At 35.8% G+C, this 18,231-nt stretch overlaps 1 protein-coding gene across 22 annotated transcripts in view; it reads left to right on the forward strand.

Moving 5' to 3' along the window:
* Window positions 1–18,231, forward strand: part of C2CD5 (C2 calcium dependent domain containing 5) — a 64,849-nt gene that overhangs the window by 11,453 nt on the left and 35,165 nt on the right. For 11 of the 22 annotated variants that reach the window (XM_065684080.1, XM_065684090.1, XM_065684026.1 and 8 more), the window contains 6 exons: window positions 2,015–2,170; window positions 2,596–2,794; window positions 5,367–5,518; window positions 8,371–8,562; window positions 10,985–11,070; window positions 16,440–16,548. In XM_065684080.1, the coding sequence (XP_065540152.1) occupies window positions 2,015–2,170; window positions 2,596–2,794; window positions 5,367–5,518; window positions 8,371–8,562; window positions 10,985–11,070; window positions 16,440–16,548 (894 nt within the window). Of the gene's footprint in view, window positions 1–2,014; window positions 2,171–2,595; window positions 2,795–4,269; window positions 4,395–5,366; window positions 5,519–7,528; window positions 7,653–8,370; window positions 8,563–8,804; window positions 8,829–10,984; window positions 11,071–16,439; window positions 16,549–18,231 lie in introns of those variants that run through there. The other 11 variants (XM_065684125.1, XM_065684189.1, XM_065684135.1 and 8 more) reach the window with 5 other exon arrangements.

Here is an 18,231-nt window from a genome sequence, read left to right on the forward strand (position 1 = left end):
GGCAGAGATGAACCATATAGATGGGCCCGTGACCGAGGGGTGGACTTAACAATGGACACTATTGCCCAGGTTATTCATGAGTGTGAAACATGTGCTGCAATTAAACAAGCCAAACGGTTAAAGCCTCTTTGGTATGGAGGATGATGGCTGAATTACAAATATGGGGAGGCCTGGCAGATTGACTATATCACACCCACCAACCTGCCAAGGCAAGCGCCATGTGCTTACTATGGTGGAAGCAACCACCGGATGGCTGGAAACATACGCTGTGCCCCACGCCACTGCCCGGAACACTATCCTGGGCCTTGAGAAACAGATTTTGTGGCGACACGGCACCCCAGAGAGAACTGAGTCAGACAATGGGACTCATTTCTGGAATAACCTTATAGACACTTGGGCCAAAGAGCATGGCATTGAGTGGGTATATCACATCCCATACCATGCACCAGCCTCTGGGAAAATCGAACGGTACAATGGGCTGTTAAAAACCACACTGAGAGCAATGGGTGGGGGAACTTTCAAGCATTGGGAAGCATTTTCAAGCATTGGGAACTTTCAAGCATTGGCACTTACGAAAGGCCACCTGGTTGGTCAACACCAGAGGATTGATCAATGGAGCTGGCCCAGCCCAGTCAGAACTTCTACATATTGTAGAGGGGGACAAAGTTTCTGTGGTGCACATAAGGAATTTGCTGGGGAAGACAGTCTGGGTTATTCCTGCTTCAGGTAAAGGCAAACCCAGTCGTGGGATTGCTTTTGCTCAGGGATGCAGATATACTTGGTGGGTAATGTGGGAAGATGGGGAAGTCCAACGTATACCTCAAGGGGATTTGATTTTAGGTGAAAACAGCCAATGAACTTAATTGTATGCTGTTGCCTGCTGTGTAATACTTTTATAGCCCATCAGTTAGATGTCTTCAGGTCACCAGCGACTGGCCTGGACTTCCATCCAAGCATCATCCCAACAGAGAATGAATTCTGATAGAACCAGACAAGTTCTGCAGTGAATGAACAATCAGCATCAGCAGGCAACGATCCAACACTGCACACAGCCTTTCTTACCCTGAAAGACTGTTACAAGGGATGGAACTTGACATCAGGGACTGAATGGACTAGACAGCATTATAGGGATTGGTCCATGCACTAAGAAATGATTTCTTTTTCTTTGTCTATGTGTGTATGTGAATGTGTGTATATATATATATATATATATATATATATATATATATATGTAAGAGAGATGGTATATTGAAAATGTGGGATCTGAGCATGACGTGAATGGTATGGAATAAGGGGTGGATACTGTCCTGGGTTTACCAGTAGTCTTTTTTTCTCCTTCTTAGTAACTGGTGCAAGCTCTGTGTTTTAACTTCCAGCCTGGGCAGAGAGCTGATAACACCAACTGTTTTTAATTGTTGCTAAGTAATGTTTATTCTGGCCAAGGACTTTGTGAGTCTCATGTTCTGCAGGGGACGAGGGGAGGCCGGGAGGAAGCAGAGACAGGACACCTGACCCAAACTAGCCAAAGAGTTATTCCATACCACAGCACGTCATGCCCAGGGAGGTAACTGGGAGTTACCCAGAAGGGCATGGTCTCTCTTCAGGGGGGGGTCGAACTCATTCGGTGGTGGTATTGTATTCTCTTCTCTTGTTATTTTCTCTTATCAATATTATTGGTAGTAGCAGTAGTGATTTGTGTTACACCTTAGTTACTGGGCTGTTCTTGCCTCAACCCGTGGGAGTTACATTCTCTCAATTCTCCTCCCCATCCCTCTGGGAGCGGGGACGGTCGGGGGGGGGGGGGGGGGGGTGTTGGAAGGAAAGAAAGGGAGAAAAAGGGAAGGGGGGGTGTGTGAGTGAACGAGCTTTGTGGTTGGGTTTAAACCACGACAATTGTGTACATTAATTTCTCTACTTTTTAGCATCAGTCATTATGTGTAATTTTATGTTTTTCTTGGAATTCTTGGCTTATAGACTTATGCTTTACATTTTTTGCATATTTTTTTTTTAACAGCTACATCCATTCCTAAGTGTTACAGAGCAGTAATAATTCATGGATTTGTGGAAGAGCTTGTAGTTAATGAAGACCCAGAATACCAGTGGATAGACCGAATTCGTACACCAAGGGCATCAAATGAGGCTAGACAAAGACTTATTTCACTCATGTCAGGTATTAAACATGTAGGCTGTAATGGTTTTTGCTACTTTTAAACATATTCACTATTTAAATTTGTGACTCAAGACGATATTGCATATTATGTTTAGTAGTAATTACATTTATTAGTTTAGTTCACAGTGTGTTCTGTTTCTGAAGATTCTGTTGTCCTAACTGATGGCCATTGTGCCTGACTTTTCCCCCTGAACTTCTCCTGTTTAAGTTTAAATCCATTACCCCTTGTCCTGTCGCTACAGTCCATGATGAAGAGTCCCTCTCCAGCATCCTTGTAGAGGCCTTTCAGATATTGGAAGGCTGCTCTTCTCCAGTCTGAGCACAGCTTGTCTTCTCCATCTTGAAAAGCCCCAGTTTTCTCAGCTTGTCTTCATGCGCAAGGTGCTCCAGCCACAATTATGAGTTAATTATGTTTTGTTTTGTAGGTGAATTGCAAAGGAAGATTGGCTTGAAAGTGCTTGAGATGAGAGGAAATGCTGTTGTTGGTTATTTGCAGTGTTTTGATTTGGAGGGAGAGTCTGGACTAGTAGTACGAGCCATAGGCACAGCCTGCACGTTGGATAAACTAAGTAACCCATCAGCATTTTTACCTGCATGTAACTCCCCATCCAAAGACATGAAGGAGTAAGTATGAATTAATATTTTGTAGGGAAACAAGTTTCATCTCTCTTCTTTTCATACTCATTCAATTTTACATAACTGGTGTGATTTCTTTTTTTTTTTTCCCAGAATTTATTTTTCTTTTGTAGTTTTATTTGTCTGCAACAAAGTTTATATTGCACAGTTTTGAAGTGTTTTAGGTTGGATTACTTAAGTTATTTCCTTAGAAGTTGGAGTGGTAATCCTTACTTAATATGACATTTTTGAATTTATATAGCAATGGTATTACATATCTTTGGGTTGTGATCCACCAATTTCCAAATTAATAATTAGTTCTGCTTTGACTGTGTTTGTGCAGTAAACACTTATGTGAGGGCTTCTTATGACATAACTTCTGTTCAAGATTTTCCAAGTTCAGTACAATCAGGTTTATGTGTTTATGCTGAGCATACAAGAAAAGATAAATTTTGAATTCAGACAGTTCTGTCAGTGACTTAGTGAATGACCCTGAAGTAGTCTTGTCTTTTTTTGTGTGCTTTGCTTTTTACTGTTGCAAAACAAGTAGGGCTATTGCAAAGCAGGTTTGGTTAAATAGGGTACTTGCAGAGAAAACTTCATTATGAGAGACAGAATTTCTTGATCTTTCTGATACCTAGTGCAGCACCAAGCACAGTTTGAATATATTTTTTTAAATGTGCATACAAATTAATAGAAAAATACTTGCAGTCATCTGTAAATTGTTACTACTTTGTGTTTGGATAAATTCATTAATTTCTGTTTGGTAGAGCGATCCAATTTCTGGAAGGAAAAAGCAGCACCAAAAAGTATACTGCTTACACTATGATTCCAGAGGTATTAATTGAAGTATCCATTTTCATGAACTGTTGTGTCATTGCAGTAGTGATTAGGCATTTTTGTCATGCAGGCATCAGTATGCTCTCACTTGGCAAAATGACTGGTTTCTCTTCCACATCATAGCTTGTTTAACTTAATTTAAAAAAAATTACCATCAAAAGAGCTTCTGGATACAATGCAGCGTAAAATAACAGTGGTGATTAAAAAAGAAAAGGTGGGCCTGGTAACTACCAATTTAAAAAGCATTCATAAATAAATCAGTAGCTTTCACCGTGGAGGAAAATGTGCAGTTGCCACCCCCAGATAATCCATGCTCAGCTTGGTGGTGGATATTGTAAGAATCCTTCAGTCCAAAAAAAGGGAGTGTTTCTCAAAACCAGCAAAATCAACTAATGCTTCTTATTCTTGGCTTTACTAACTTGATGCCCTGGTGCACATTCACAAGCTAGTGCTTAAGCTATTCCTTTCTCGCTTTTTATTTCATCTGGACTCTTGCATGCTAGGAATTTAAATTTACTTAGAGTCTGCTTACAATAAGACATCTCCTCTAGCTAAACTTCCCTGAAATCATTTATAACATAACTTTGCAACCTGTTTGTATGTATTGTTTTCTTTTCTTCCACCTTGGCTGCAAATTCTCTCAGGTCTCCGTTGGTTCATCCGCCAAGCCATGGATGCCGTTCGACTCACAACAGCCCAATTCACACTGCTACTGGCTCACGACTTACTCAGAACTTCTCTGTGTCTGTTCCCACTCTCATCTACACTGGTACGAGACTGCTCAGACTCAAGAGCTGGGGAGAGACAGGCCACAGGCAAAGTGGTCGCAAAGTGCAGGCAGGCAGGGAGTGTAGGCAGGTACCACCCATCTTTTCTTCCTCATTTTCTCATGGAGACACCTTCTATTGTCAGTGAAGAACTACTCTGTGCAGCTGCTGAAACAAGGCAATAGTTCCTTGTATATACATTGGAGTCTCTTCCACAAAGCCACACTCTTCATTTCTTTTAACAGGCTTACTTCCTAAGAAATGAAGTAAACCAAGTTGATGTATCTGGGAAACATTCATGATATTGGAGGAAATCATATTTTGATAGGAGTTCATGATTGCTTTCAGGCATATTTCAGATACGGTACTTAGGTTTTGAAATAGTAATAGGAAGGGTATGTGCCATTTGTGGAAGAGATGGTTTTAGAGAGCAGGTAAGTCAATCTGCATAAGTGAACTGTTAGTCAATGTAGTTGCTCCCATAAAGACTCTCCTCTTTTCTCTGTTTTTAGCTGTGGCATGCTGCTGATGCTATAGGATAAGGAAACATATATTTTTTTTTTCCTTAAAATGCATATGTGTGTATATACATAAATGTATGAATATGTATAAACACAAATATAATTTTAAATCATTTTTTCTTTATTAAACTAACTCAGCATTGTGTATTTGACCAGATTTTTAAGCCATAAACTGTTTCTAATTTTTTTTTTTTGCATATATATATTTTATTTTTTGTCGCATCTCATGCCTTTCATTTGGCTTAATTGTTTCATTGTAGATTATCAGCATCTAAATGTAGAATGCTGAATGGGTAAACCAGCATTTCTTTGCCTCTGGCCTCATCCCCAGTCTCGCACCTCAGGAATAGCTGCTGGCCCTGCCCCAATCCCATCCTGGTGTTGGATCATGCTGCTGTCAGCCAGGTCCTTTGGCACAGGATTACTGAATATGTTTCCACCTTCTTCTGGCAGGATTCCCTTCAATGAAGATCCCAATCCCAATACTCATTCATCAGGACCCTCCACCCCTCTGAAAAACCAAACCTATTCCTTTTCACCTTCCAAGTCCTACAGTCGACAGTCCTCTTCTTCTGACACAGATTTGAGTTTGACACCCAAAACTGGTAAGGCGCTTCCACCCGCTTTTTGTTTAATTTGTGTTTCTCTTTTTATATTTCCATTCAACCCCTTTTTGCTTTCTGGCATTTAAGTTATCAAAATGATGTGGAAATTGGAGACTTCAGATAGCATACCTCAAGCCTGACAGGATTTCTGTAAGGTTAAAATTTAAATCCTGCCTATATTTCCGCTATTCTGCATAACATTAAAATGTCATTTGTAACGCAACTGTATTCAAATAAAAATTAAAAATCTGGGAGCACTGAGGGATTCCTAAGTAATCACCTTTTTCGTATTTCCTCCATTTCATATTACAAATCATGGGAGTACATTTCTCACCACAGTATGTTAAGGACAGTAGTCCTAAAACTATGTAGTCTTCAAGCCAAATGCATTGTGCTATAAGTATATTGAATACATTTATCTGTGATTTCTAACTCCTTTTTACAATTGCAATACTCGGAATGTAGCAGTTGCTGTCTTCTTACTCTCCTTGGTATATGGAAATGGCTTTCCATACACACTATACATCTTGAAAGTAACTTAAATTATACTCCAGCCATCTTCAAAAAACATTTTTCTTTCTCCATTGGTCTATCATAATTTCTTCAACTTAATCTTCCCTACTTATTTTTTAGCTTGTGGTTAGAATCATGCCAGTAATAATGTCAGCACAACTCAAAGAATTATTGTCTGTTTATTTTCTGTTATGTGACCGGTGCCTGGAGTTTTGCTACCGTAGGGCAAAATATTTTGCAGAATTGTTCATAAAAGTTTTGTTGCTTTTTAAATGGTGTTTTAAATTGTGGTATTTGAAGCTCAGAACATTCTTGTCTCCATCTAATTAGAGGGGTTTTAAGCATATTAAAGTAGTTGATTCAGCTTTACTTGAGCACCCCCTCAAGAATTTTTCCAAGCAGATAAGTGTTGCATTCAAATGCAGCTATATTAAATATTTTACCCATTTCCCCCCCCTAGACACCTGTTTTAAAATGTTCCCAGTTAGAAGGCTGCCTTTCTTAGTACTGTCTTCTCTGTCCTGTATTAAAAAAAAAAACCAACAAAAGCACTTTTTTTTTGGACTGTTTTTCAGATGAGCTGAGGTGGTCACTTGTATAAAGGACTCTACAAATATAAGTGGGTTCTTATTACATAGGAGAACCATAAATTCATGTGTTTGGGTTACTGAATATTTAAAAACTGGCTTCTTTTGATCAGTTTTTCCCTTGTAAGGATCATGTCATGTAAAGAATTTAAATGTAACATAGATGGTCATCTTTATAGCTATACATGTTCTGAATTTGTGGAGGTGGCAGCTCACTGAATTTGTCAAGTTTTTAAAGCAGCAACCTTATATCATTCCTGGCACTGTTACATAGGTGGATGCGGCCCTTGGGCCTTTTCATCTCGAGTCAGTTTGTTCAGAACTGAAACAGATTGTGTAATTTGTACCTCTTATTTTTAGGGATTTTTCAAGTATATAAGAATTTTTATTTTTGCTATCTTTTTAGCATTAAAGCTAACAGTGGCTACATAATTTTGCTTACTAGCACTGTCATTTTAGCAGCTTTTAACTATGCTACTGGAACTTGTCTGAAGAGGATTTGCTGGTTGCATTTAAAAATTCTGTATCTTGGTGTGACATACTAGATTGTAAATTTTACTAGCTTAAAAGGACAGTGTGTTTTGAATTGTTTCGTTTACCTTTTACCAAAAATTTGGTGATGTGCAGAAGATAATTCTGTAACATACTAAAATCAGTATGTTGGTTTTTTACAATTCACTGTATATGTTTGGGCCTCTGTTTTAATTTCCTAAGACTGTTGCTAGTTTGGAATATTTCAGTGTAAAAGTTGGTGATGTTTATAAAAACATAATAAATGCAAACATGTCAGATGACACAGTAAATATTATCAAATTCGTGATACCCATTACTCAGAATGGCTGATGTGAGAAGTGAAGTATTTTCTGATGTATATTATGGCCCTCCTTATTTCTCAGTCAGGTAGCTAGTGTATTCATGTTTTTGAGATGGAGACTAACCTGGAAAAAAAGAGTCCAGATACCACAATATGAATAACTAAATAGAGGAGTCTGAAGCTTGCATCTGCATAAGCATCTAGTTTTCAGTAGCTCCAGGTGAGGAGAATATTACCTTAATGTCTCTTATAAAATAGAATTGTGATTGTGTTACCCATTCTGGCCTATATCTGGCCTAAATATGAGGGAAGTTTATTTTGTGCTGAGAAAGCTTGTTTTTGTTTGAAGTTAGATTTCTTCAGTGAAGTGATTTATTTTATGCCACTGCAGACTAGGGGAGTATCAGGCTGACAAAAAGCATGACATTTTAAATCAGGTAATACATTTTGATGTGGCATAGTATATGTATGGAGGAAATTGAGAAGGTGGGAACTCCTTTTCTTAATGGGAACTTAGAATTCTACAAGATATGTGACTTTTAAAAGTAATAAAACAAATCCATGACTTCTGAAAAATTAACTTTTTATACCTAAATAATTGAAGTAATCAAATTAAGTGTGTGAGAAGACACTGTTATTTAGTCCTTACTCCATGGTATTTTATTATCAAATTTTGTATGAAATTTGAAATACGTATTAGATTACCGTAGCTTAAAAAAAAAATAATTAAAGGTAATTAGGTCATGATTTTTAAAAACATGCTTCTCATTCACATTGTCAAGCGGTATTGTCATTCCATTTCTTTATATGTTGAGAAATAATTTAGCAGTAAGTGCTAGTTCATTTTGAGAAATAAAGCTTCATTTGATTTCTTTCATCTGTTTCTTTAGTCATCTTCTGAACCTACATCTCTTTGTCTCTATTACTTTCCTCCACAGCACCTTCCCCACAGGGACCTAGGATTTTCCTGTTTCCCAGCTCCCCTACACTCTCTTGTGATTCCCCACATCTTAAAAAGTCCTGTCTCCTCTTGGGGTCTAGTGTTAACCCTCTACACTCTAGCCATGTCAGCCCAGTTGTTCTGAGGAAAAGTGTTTCTTTCACTGAAGAGCTGCTTCTGGCTGCTTCTGGTAGGATCAATCTATTATGGCCTTTTAAGCAAACTTTTAAGAAAATGTTGTTGTTACTTGATATAGGGGCATTTAACACACAGCCTTCTATAACCCTCTGTTTTTTTTCAGTTAGCCTCTAAAAACTGCTGGCTACATGACTATTCATACCATCTCTCACCTCTGCCCCAAAAGCTTGAAGTAGCTTCAGAACTTCTTACAGGATTTGAAACATACATAGTTTATACTACAGACTTTTCTCCTTTATCCTTGAAGAATTCTCTTTGGTAATTGGACTAAAATAATTGCCATTTTTAACATCCTCTCATTCCCTTCACTTTGTTGTTCCTATATTTTGCATGGAACAAGTACTTGCTCATTCATTCATTGATTCATTATTGAAATAATAGCTATTAGGTAGCTAGCAACTTTTGCTCTTTAAATTAATTTTTTTAAACAAAGTCCATACTAACTTTTTATTTCTACTGCCTCCTTTTCCATTTCACTGACATGCATTATTTTCATAGATTTAAATTAAATAGTTGATATTACTGCTTTTTTCTGTAGAAATTTATTTTGATCAGTTTGTATTTTTTGAGTTTATGTCCAGTATTTATGCTATGTTTGTCTGTCTTTAATATTGTATAGTCCCTGACAATGATGTTTAGAATCAATGTCAAATAGTAACAGCAATTTAATCTTTTTTGATGGGACTATACAGATACTAGTATTTTTTGTTTCCTTATCCAAGAACAGCTAAAAATATTTGTTAAAAATTGTAGTATTTTTACATATGAGTATATGGTAATAGTAGCCTAGTAATTTTTTAAAAAGTTACGAATGAATTAACATACATTACTAAGTCTTGTATTGTTTCCAGATCTCCCAGTCTTCGGTTAAGAGAAATAGCTGCATTTTGATGTATATGGACAGTCTCATACATGTTTATTAAATGCTTGATCAGAAGAAAAAGGAAACTAGCAAGGAATTGTTATGCTAAATTAGTTATAAATTCTGTAAAAGAAAAGAAAATCCTGGCTTCATTCATAGTTGTTTGCACTGTGGTGTTTTAATTCATTCTGCTTTGACACTTTTTTTGTTCTTTATCCTGTGCTTTCCTATGCAATTTAGGTGTTTATTTTTGCTTTGTCAAGCTAGCACTTACGGGTTTCGATAGGGGAAGTGATAGTCTATTTTTATGCATGAAATAGTACCAAGAAAATCTGATTCACCAGCATTGTGTTTACTTTAGGAAAAACACGATCTTGGTATGTGTTTATTTTTTAATTTTGTGATTTCTACCATAGAGCAAATAACTTACTGTCATACGTATAACCCGTATCTCAGCACTCCAAAGGAACTATACTTATGAGTACAGTTCCTTGATAACAGGTGATTCAGTAGCAAGGATACTTGTGTATATGATAAACTTTCCATCTCTTCAGAAAAGCTCCTGTACTTTAGGAGTGAGAGGAAAATACATGAAAGAAGAAAAGAGATAATTGCCCATGATATACAAAATTGGAGTTTATTTCTTATTTTAATTTGCGGATAATCTGCAGGTTATGTGTGTGCAAATATAGTAAAGTGTGGCAGTTTTAAATGCTGAGCAGTAGTCATTAGCTTATTTGAATGGATCAGATGAGTTAATATTTCAGTACACAGATTTTAAAGAAAATAAAAATAATTGGTAATTTTTCCAGGGTTTATATTTCAAGTCGAAGGATGTTCACTGCCTTTGCAATTTTGGTTTTGGTCCCAGTCAGGTGTTATACAGCAGCTGCTGTATATATGAGTACAGTCTCCTTCCATTGGTTAGGAAAGTTGTTTTGGTTTCTCTGAAACTGTCAGAAAGACAGATTTTGATTACTGTTTTTTTGTTTTGTTGTTGTTTGTTTTTCTTTTAACTGTACATAGTAGAGAGAGATACTTGACTACAGATTAATCTGACAGAGAGGCATTATTCAACAGTGTGGAATTAATGGTGATTTTGCAGCCCTTTTTGATAAGGGCTGAAAATCTTAATTATGTAAAAACTTCCTGTGGAAAGCAGAGAAGGTAGATCCGTATTGAAATCATACGCAAAAATCTCAAGAAAAAAAACAGGACACAGGAAAGAATTGCAAGCCAGCATCTGTAATTTTTTATATCTTTAAGTTTTGTTTTGTTTTGTTTTTAATTCAGGTTGACAGCAGAAAAAGATCTTGAATCAGCGGGGGTTTGTCCAAATGCTAAAAAACTGCTGCTAGTCATGTGAAAACCAGCCCCCAAAACACCCCCAACCCCAAATTAAACTATGATGCTCAGCATTTTTTTTTTCATGATAATTAGAATTATGGGGATAATTTGACTGTTCTCAGTGACTATGTATTTTTAATTAAAAGTTTTATTCCAAATTATAATATATACTTCTTTGAATGTCATTTGTACTAATACTCTTCAGGAATGGGCAGTGGGAGTGCTGGAAAAGAAGGGGGGCCATTTAAAACTCTTTTAAGACAACAGACTCAGTCAGCTCTGGAACAAAGGGTAAGGCATTTTCTACTTCTGTTTCTAATCTACTAAAGTGAAAATTTAGCTTGTAGTAAGTTAAATGCTTCCTGTTAGTTTCTGTTTAAAATTATGTGTAATTTTTAAGTCTGAGAATTTATTGCTAATGTTGAACATTTAATAGCGCTTTTATACACAAATTATTTAAATTTTAACATATTGCTTAAGCATTAATAAAAGTGGAGCAAATAACTGAAATGTCCATGGTACTCAAGTGATTACAGTTGGCACTGAAAAAAACAGTTATTGCAAAAATTACTATTTAGTCTCTGTAAGTTACTAATGCATGTGCAAGTTTAATATTTTACCATTATGTATTTAGTTTTTACAGAAGCCAAATCTTACAATAGATTTAAACAGTGTGAAAATCACATCTATAATTGCAAAAATTTTTAGTTTGGAAAATGGAGTTGGTGCATAATATAGCCTCAGTTCTATTACAAAATGGTGTGTGTAGCCTTTAAAAATAGTAAACAAATCTGAATCACTTTCAAGCAATAAAAGTGCTTTATAGATTTACAGCTTTTTGAAGAACCTCTATTAGACTAAAAATGCCATCTGTTACTGTGCTGAATAGACTGTATAATAAAAAAAAGTAGTTTTCATTTTTTATTTAAATTTGGAATGAGTCCTTGCAACTTTATATACTGCTTTTGTCAAAATGTTATTAGTGGTGTTACATTCTTGAAGGAAGAAATGTGACTGTTTTCCTATTCAGAAATAAGTTGTAGTTTATAATTTCTGACTACCTGAACTACTTACATAGAACCATGTATGTTTGTTGAAAACAAGATCAGCTGCATCTGTGAAATGTAAGTGAATAGCTGCTATTTTAAGTGGATGATTCTCTTCTCATTTTTTGTGTTATCTGTTGCTAAGGGAGGATCGCCTCATAGGTTCTGTAGAAGGCGGGTATGTTCCAAAACATTGCGTGACTCTTTGTAGCCCTTTTTTCTTGTCTTGAGGATTTCTAAACAATTATTTGATCCCCCCCCCCAAGTTTTGCAGATTTCTGTGTAAACTTGTTTATGCAAGATTCTTTCGTATTCTGTTGTTTTTGGGAGCATTTATCAGATCAGCGTATTTTTCCTTAGTTACTATTTTGCATGCTGATACATTTTGGTTAAATTTTTAGTTTAAATACAAATCCATGGCTTTTTGCTTTCAATGTTTTAGTTTGAAAAAAATGCTTTAAAAAAGAAGCTTTTCTCTGTTTACCTTTGATTTTTGCTACCATTTCAAGCATTTCATGGCTTATCTGTTATTTCCTTAGGAAGCATAAAGAATACTTACTGTACTTTTACAGCTTGAATTGTTTGCACGTTGTTTTGATAAGGGCTGTGTATTGTCTAGTAGGAAAAAAAAATTCTGTAAAATGGGAGGGAAACATACTGAGTCAGTTATTGATGATGATGTAGCAAAGCATGTGGACTGTTAATGGGTAAAACGTGTTCATACTGGCTTTCTGAAAACTTCTTACTGGATGGTTTTTTTTTTTTTTGCTACAATTAACTCATATGGTTACCTTAAGGTTGGATTACTTAACTAGAATGAATAACACAAGTTATTTTGTCTCAGTTAGTACTATGCACATAAATAGTAAGTGCTGTGTAGTTACTTGGCTGGGTTAGGGTAGCACTTATTTTGGGGGAAAAAAGGAATAAACTGAATATGTATTTTGACATGCATTAAGTTCTTTTGAGTCTTAGTTGAGTTTACTTGGATATGTGGTGTTGTTTATCAGATGTGGTTTTAATGTGTTACTTAAATAACCCTAATTGCAGACCAGAACAGATTTTGTTGGAAGGGTAATATTACTTGATTTCTTCTGGAAAAATACATCAGCTGTGGAAAACTCACAAACATGTTATGTTGTACATTACTGTATTTTTAGCAATACCCAGGACGCCTGTTGATAGCAAATGTAATGATAGCACAGCTATCTCTGTGTATATTTTTATCTATAAATGTATATGCTATATTTCCATCAGTGGGAAATGAGCTTACTTTACTCATACAAAAATTAGCCTGTGTTTTTGTAGAAATGGCCAAATGCTGCCCTTGATGGTGTTTTATATCTCTGTTGATCTCAACTTGGACAATTTTTATTCCTCCACGTCTGCATTCTGCAAGTGCTTGAGAGATCTTTACTGCTGCTGTTTCAAAATGGAGATCTGTTGATCTTCACCTGAAGAGCATTGTCAGATAACTGTTGTGTTGAGTGCAGTTCTCTGTGTCATTCTTTTGGCTGAAATGCTGACTTAAGCAACTGTTCTTTCCAGCCCATCCCCTCAGTTCAGCTGAAGAAAAATTGTAAGATTGTTTGACCACCTTGTGAGATGGCACAGTAAATGTGCTTAGAATAAAAATAATTCAACCAGGAAATTAACAATGGACCAGTTCCTTATTCTGGTTCAGCTTAGAAAGCGTTATGAACATACCTGAGCATTTTGAGCATTACCTGAGGGAGTGGTACAACAATGGGGATGAGTGAGTGGCTGGAAGGGAACATGAGAACTGCTTCAGCTGCCACTAACACCGAATGATATGTGTGTGTGTAGCCTTGTTTCATGTGCTTTTTCATTATTTTGTGTGACTTTGTATGTAATGTAGTTAAAAAAAAATAATACTAGCAATACATGTATGCATATGCACAAATATTTTTAAACACTGTAGTAAACAAATATTTATGAGGATTTTATCGTAACCTTATCAGACTTTCCCCAAATGCTAACTGTAAAATCTCTATGTAGTTGCAAGGATTAAACCAGTGACAATTCTTTAAGGGTCAGTGCAGTCGATGATTGACATGGCATAGTGAATTGGTATTAAAATGACCAACCATAGTAGCTTGGAAACTTTCAGATCATTGTTGTCTTCTGGCACACAGAAATACTCTGTTCTTGCGTCACCATGGTGTAAAGATAGTCCTTTGCAAATTGCAGTAATATAAGAGATTGTAATACAGAAACACTGTGTTTGGCTTCTGGGAATCTTTGTTTCCCATGTAAGTATAGCTTTATAATTTTTTGAAGTATTATAGATTACCACATGCAGTTGAGGCTGGAACTTGTGAGTAGTAGAATAATAATAAAAACCCCAAAGCCTCCAAAAGAGCTTAAAAAAGTAAAAAGGGAAAAACCATAGTATGATGATCTGCATCATACTATGGAATCGGAGCGTGTCAGAATGGTTCAGTGAGTCAGTTACCCAGAGTTATCTGTGGCTGGAATTGACTGATGGGGCAGAGGTCTGATTTTAGCATGTATCATAATATAGAGTTGCAAGTATCAATATGCTGATTGAGATAAAGCCATGTTATTATCTTAAAATTTTATTCCAGTTTGTAGCTTAGGAAATCAGGCAAACCGGAAGTCTGAACATATTAAAATTACTTGCACTACACAGCCTTATGAAAATGAACAAAATGAAAGTAACTTTGAATCTCTCTATAGATTAGAAAGCATCAGATTTGCTTGTGCTTTAGAGCACGTTTGACTTTTTTCACTGTGTACTGCTTTAGCACAATGTAAGTGTGAGTGTACATGTATGTATAAAATACAGGCTTAATGGAATTTATGTAGGTGGCATATGCAGTAGAATTTTTATTGATTTCTCTAGTTCTGGGAAAGGTATTTATTTTTAATGTCAGTGTCGGATAACTGTACATTGGACAGCAAACATGTATGTTATATATTTAAATGTAAGTTAGGCAGAATGAGTGTCATGGAATTATATAGGCACAAGTATTATCAGTATACTTGTGAATCACCAAACAGATTGTATTAGAGAGCCACAGTGAAAGAGGGTTCTAACAAACTGCTGTTGTACTGCTTTTTTTCACTTTTTCAGCATGAAAGATGTACAGAAACGGAGTTCAGGCTGTGTTGTAGAGTTTTCTTGACTGTTCTGATAACCCACAAAGCACTTTATGATCTGTCATAACCTTCTGGGCGGAGGATCCTTCTGTAGCCCTCTCTAGAGATCAGTTGGTGCTCCTGAAGGCAGTTTAGTCAAGCAAGTTTGCAGAGTCCTGTGGTGAAATCTTCCTGCTTTTCAGTTGCATCATAAAGCACCACTGCAGTTTTTGGGGGGTTCTTTGTTGTTTTTTTTTTTTTTCTTCTGGTTGTTCCTACTATGATTGCCGATTTCAAAGTTTGCTTCTTAATTTTGAAAGTCTTAAGTAAAATGAAAATCCAGAAAACTTGAGATCTGTAGGACCTCTTAAAAGTTACATGAGTTCTAATAGTAAGAATTCTGAAGTATTAATTTTTTAAAATCTGCATTGGGCTTTAGTTTAAGAGGACTTTTCATGCCATGTATTGCTGGAAGAACAGTGATTCTCATTTAATCTGCAGCATGTATACTGTTCAGGTAGAAGCTCGGTTGAACTGTACTGTTGCAAGTGCTTCAAGTATGTGAGAAAGAAATCTATACTATACTTTCTCCCATACGAAATTATGGTGTTTATTTTTTCCTTTTGGTCAATTGCCATGACTATACAAACCATGATTGCATGACTTTTCTTTTTTTGCCTCTGTGCATTTAGAATTGCTGAACGTAGATCTATTACCTTTCCCCCATGAGTGTGTGTATTAGACTTTCCATAGAAGGTCCCTGTAGAAAATTAAATCTTCAAGTTTTGGGCTCACCTCTTTCAAATATGACTGTTTTATTTCATCATGTGTGTCATAAAAAATTACTTTGCCTCTTGTACAAACTGCATTTTTGAGTAGTTGCTGAAACTTCTTAGTTTTTAATTTTAATTATGAATTAGTAAAAACTAATTTATGCAAATGAATTGGAAGTAAATTTCCTTAGTTTAAGAACTTAGTTGTATTTTGAAGACTTACGCTTTATCCAGAAGTTAGATATTTCTTGTTAAAGTTTGGACAGCAGCACAGCAGGTATGTTTTCCTGAAATACGACATTCGTCATTCTTACAAGACTACAGTTTGTCCTATTCTGTGCTTCAGAATCAAACTGCTGTCAGTTGTAACAATGAGACCTAAAAAATTGAGAACAATGTTTCTTCATTTTGTATTAGTTAATGAAAGGAGGATTATGTTGTTTAGCTGCCATCCTAAAAGTGGACCAATAGAGGCTTCGCTAACAAAATGTGTAAAGTTTTGATTATTTATTAATATTGTGCTAGATAGAACTCTATGGGGGAAAAGTATTCTTACACTGTATAATATCTCTGCTTTTATTGTAGTACGGGTACGTGAAGATGTATGGTTACATAGCGCTTAGTAAGCCTGAAGGACGTTATCAATTCACTGCATGTTTGTTGGCAATCAGCAGTGGTTGGTAAGCAGTCATTTGATGTTTGTTTTTAATCATAACAGGAATTTCCATTTTTTACCTTGACGACCTTTCCACCAGGCTTTCTTGTCCACGTTGGTGGTGTTGTCAGTGCACGGTCTGTGAAGCTCCTGGATCGCATTCACAATCCTGGTATGTTAACACAAGAACAACTTCCTTGCCCAAGTTTCAGTCGTAATGATCATGTACTTTATCTAAAATGCATTTGAACAATATATATTAAAAAGCAATATTTTTCAGACAATTTAAGCTTGAAAAATAATAGTCACTCAGAGGGTATGTTTTTAGTGAGAAATTTCAAGTTAAGTAATGAAGAACTTTGAATCCAGTAACTTTGCACTAAAGGCAGTCTTTGAATTATTGAAGGTTTAATTATTTTTTTTGCATCAAGTTTTAATATTAAAAATCAGTTTTCCATTCAAACACAAGTAAGATGAAATACTAGATCTTAACTATGAATGTTTGCTGATTTTCAGCTCCTTGAAATCCTTAAGGACTAATGGCTACAATTAAGCTAAATGTATTTTTAACCTCTTTTAATAAAACCTTTACAGCTTTGTTTCTGTTCTTAAAAGCATATACTGGATAGTACTTTGAGATTTTTATTTAATATTTACTTGGAACTCCAGTACTGGAACATGTATATTTTGCATGTCCTAGTTCTGGCAGCAGAATTAAGTGACTTGACTTTGAAGACTTTGTTGTTATGTTTGCTGAGACAAGCCAAGGAATACTCTTTAAAAGGTTGGAATTAACAGTGCACTCAAAAATGCAGAGTAAAAAATAGCACCTGTAGTGGTTTTGCATGCACTAGTCAGGAGTAATAAACAAATTTTGTGCAAATGCATCTTTAAAAGCAATCAAAAAAAAAATCTTTATTATTATTTTTCATTTTATTTCTTCTTCCTGTGGCCCAAGGTAAGTAATCCTGCAAGCAGGTAGATTTTTGTTGATTTAAAGATCCAGTAAACTGGCAACATGAAATAAAGTCTGAGACTTAATATGAATTAAAAAACCTACTTTAAGGGATTTTTTTAAAGCATATGAGTACACAGTATTGTTCTTCCCCTCCCCCTTCCCCCGATTTTGAGATTTATTTCCACAGTCTGGAGAGAAGATTAAAAGGAATGTCTAAGTATAAATTATATGTGAGTCCTCCCTTTCTTTGCCACAAAGTTGCCTTAGGCTTCTGTATTTTCAACGAATGTCTGATATGGGTCATTTATGTGCAGAATTTACTGTGTGGTAAACTTATTTAGGTCAAAATAAATCAGTTTTGCTCAGAAGTTTTAAAAATTAATTTCTTGCATTATGCACTTCCTTATTTTTACCAACTGACTGAAGGCAGGATAAGAAGAGAAGGTAGAGATGCATATTTGCACAACTAAATGGCTCTTTGCAGTGTTTTTGCAGGACCTTGTAGATTGCTCCTGACAAGTGAATGTAAGATGCATGATACTTTGAACTCAGTATATTGCAAAAAAATGAAAACGAAAGGGGAAATGAAGGCACATGGGTGTGGGAGGGAAGGTGAAGAAGTAGAAAAAAAGAATTCTGATGCTGTGATGAAATATTAAGTCAAATAATTCTGTAAAATGGTAAAGGAAACAAACTGGCAAATAAACAGGAAAATGTAGCAAAAGAAAACTTTTAAAGTGGATTGAGAACTTACTGATAAGACAATAATTGCTATATACTGTACACTTTGATCACGCCTAGTGCTAGATTGCTATAGCATGCTCCTTTTTTTCCTTTCTATTTCAACCTCTTATTAACTCTGCTGTCTGTGTCTTTCCAGTTCCTGTGGAGTGGTGT

Source organism: Lathamus discolor, chromosome 1 (assembly GCF_037157495.1).
Source record: "Lathamus discolor isolate bLatDis1 chromosome 1, bLatDis1.hap1, whole genome shotgun sequence".
NCBI lineage: Eukaryota > Metazoa > Chordata > Aves > Psittaciformes > Psittacidae > Lathamus > Lathamus discolor.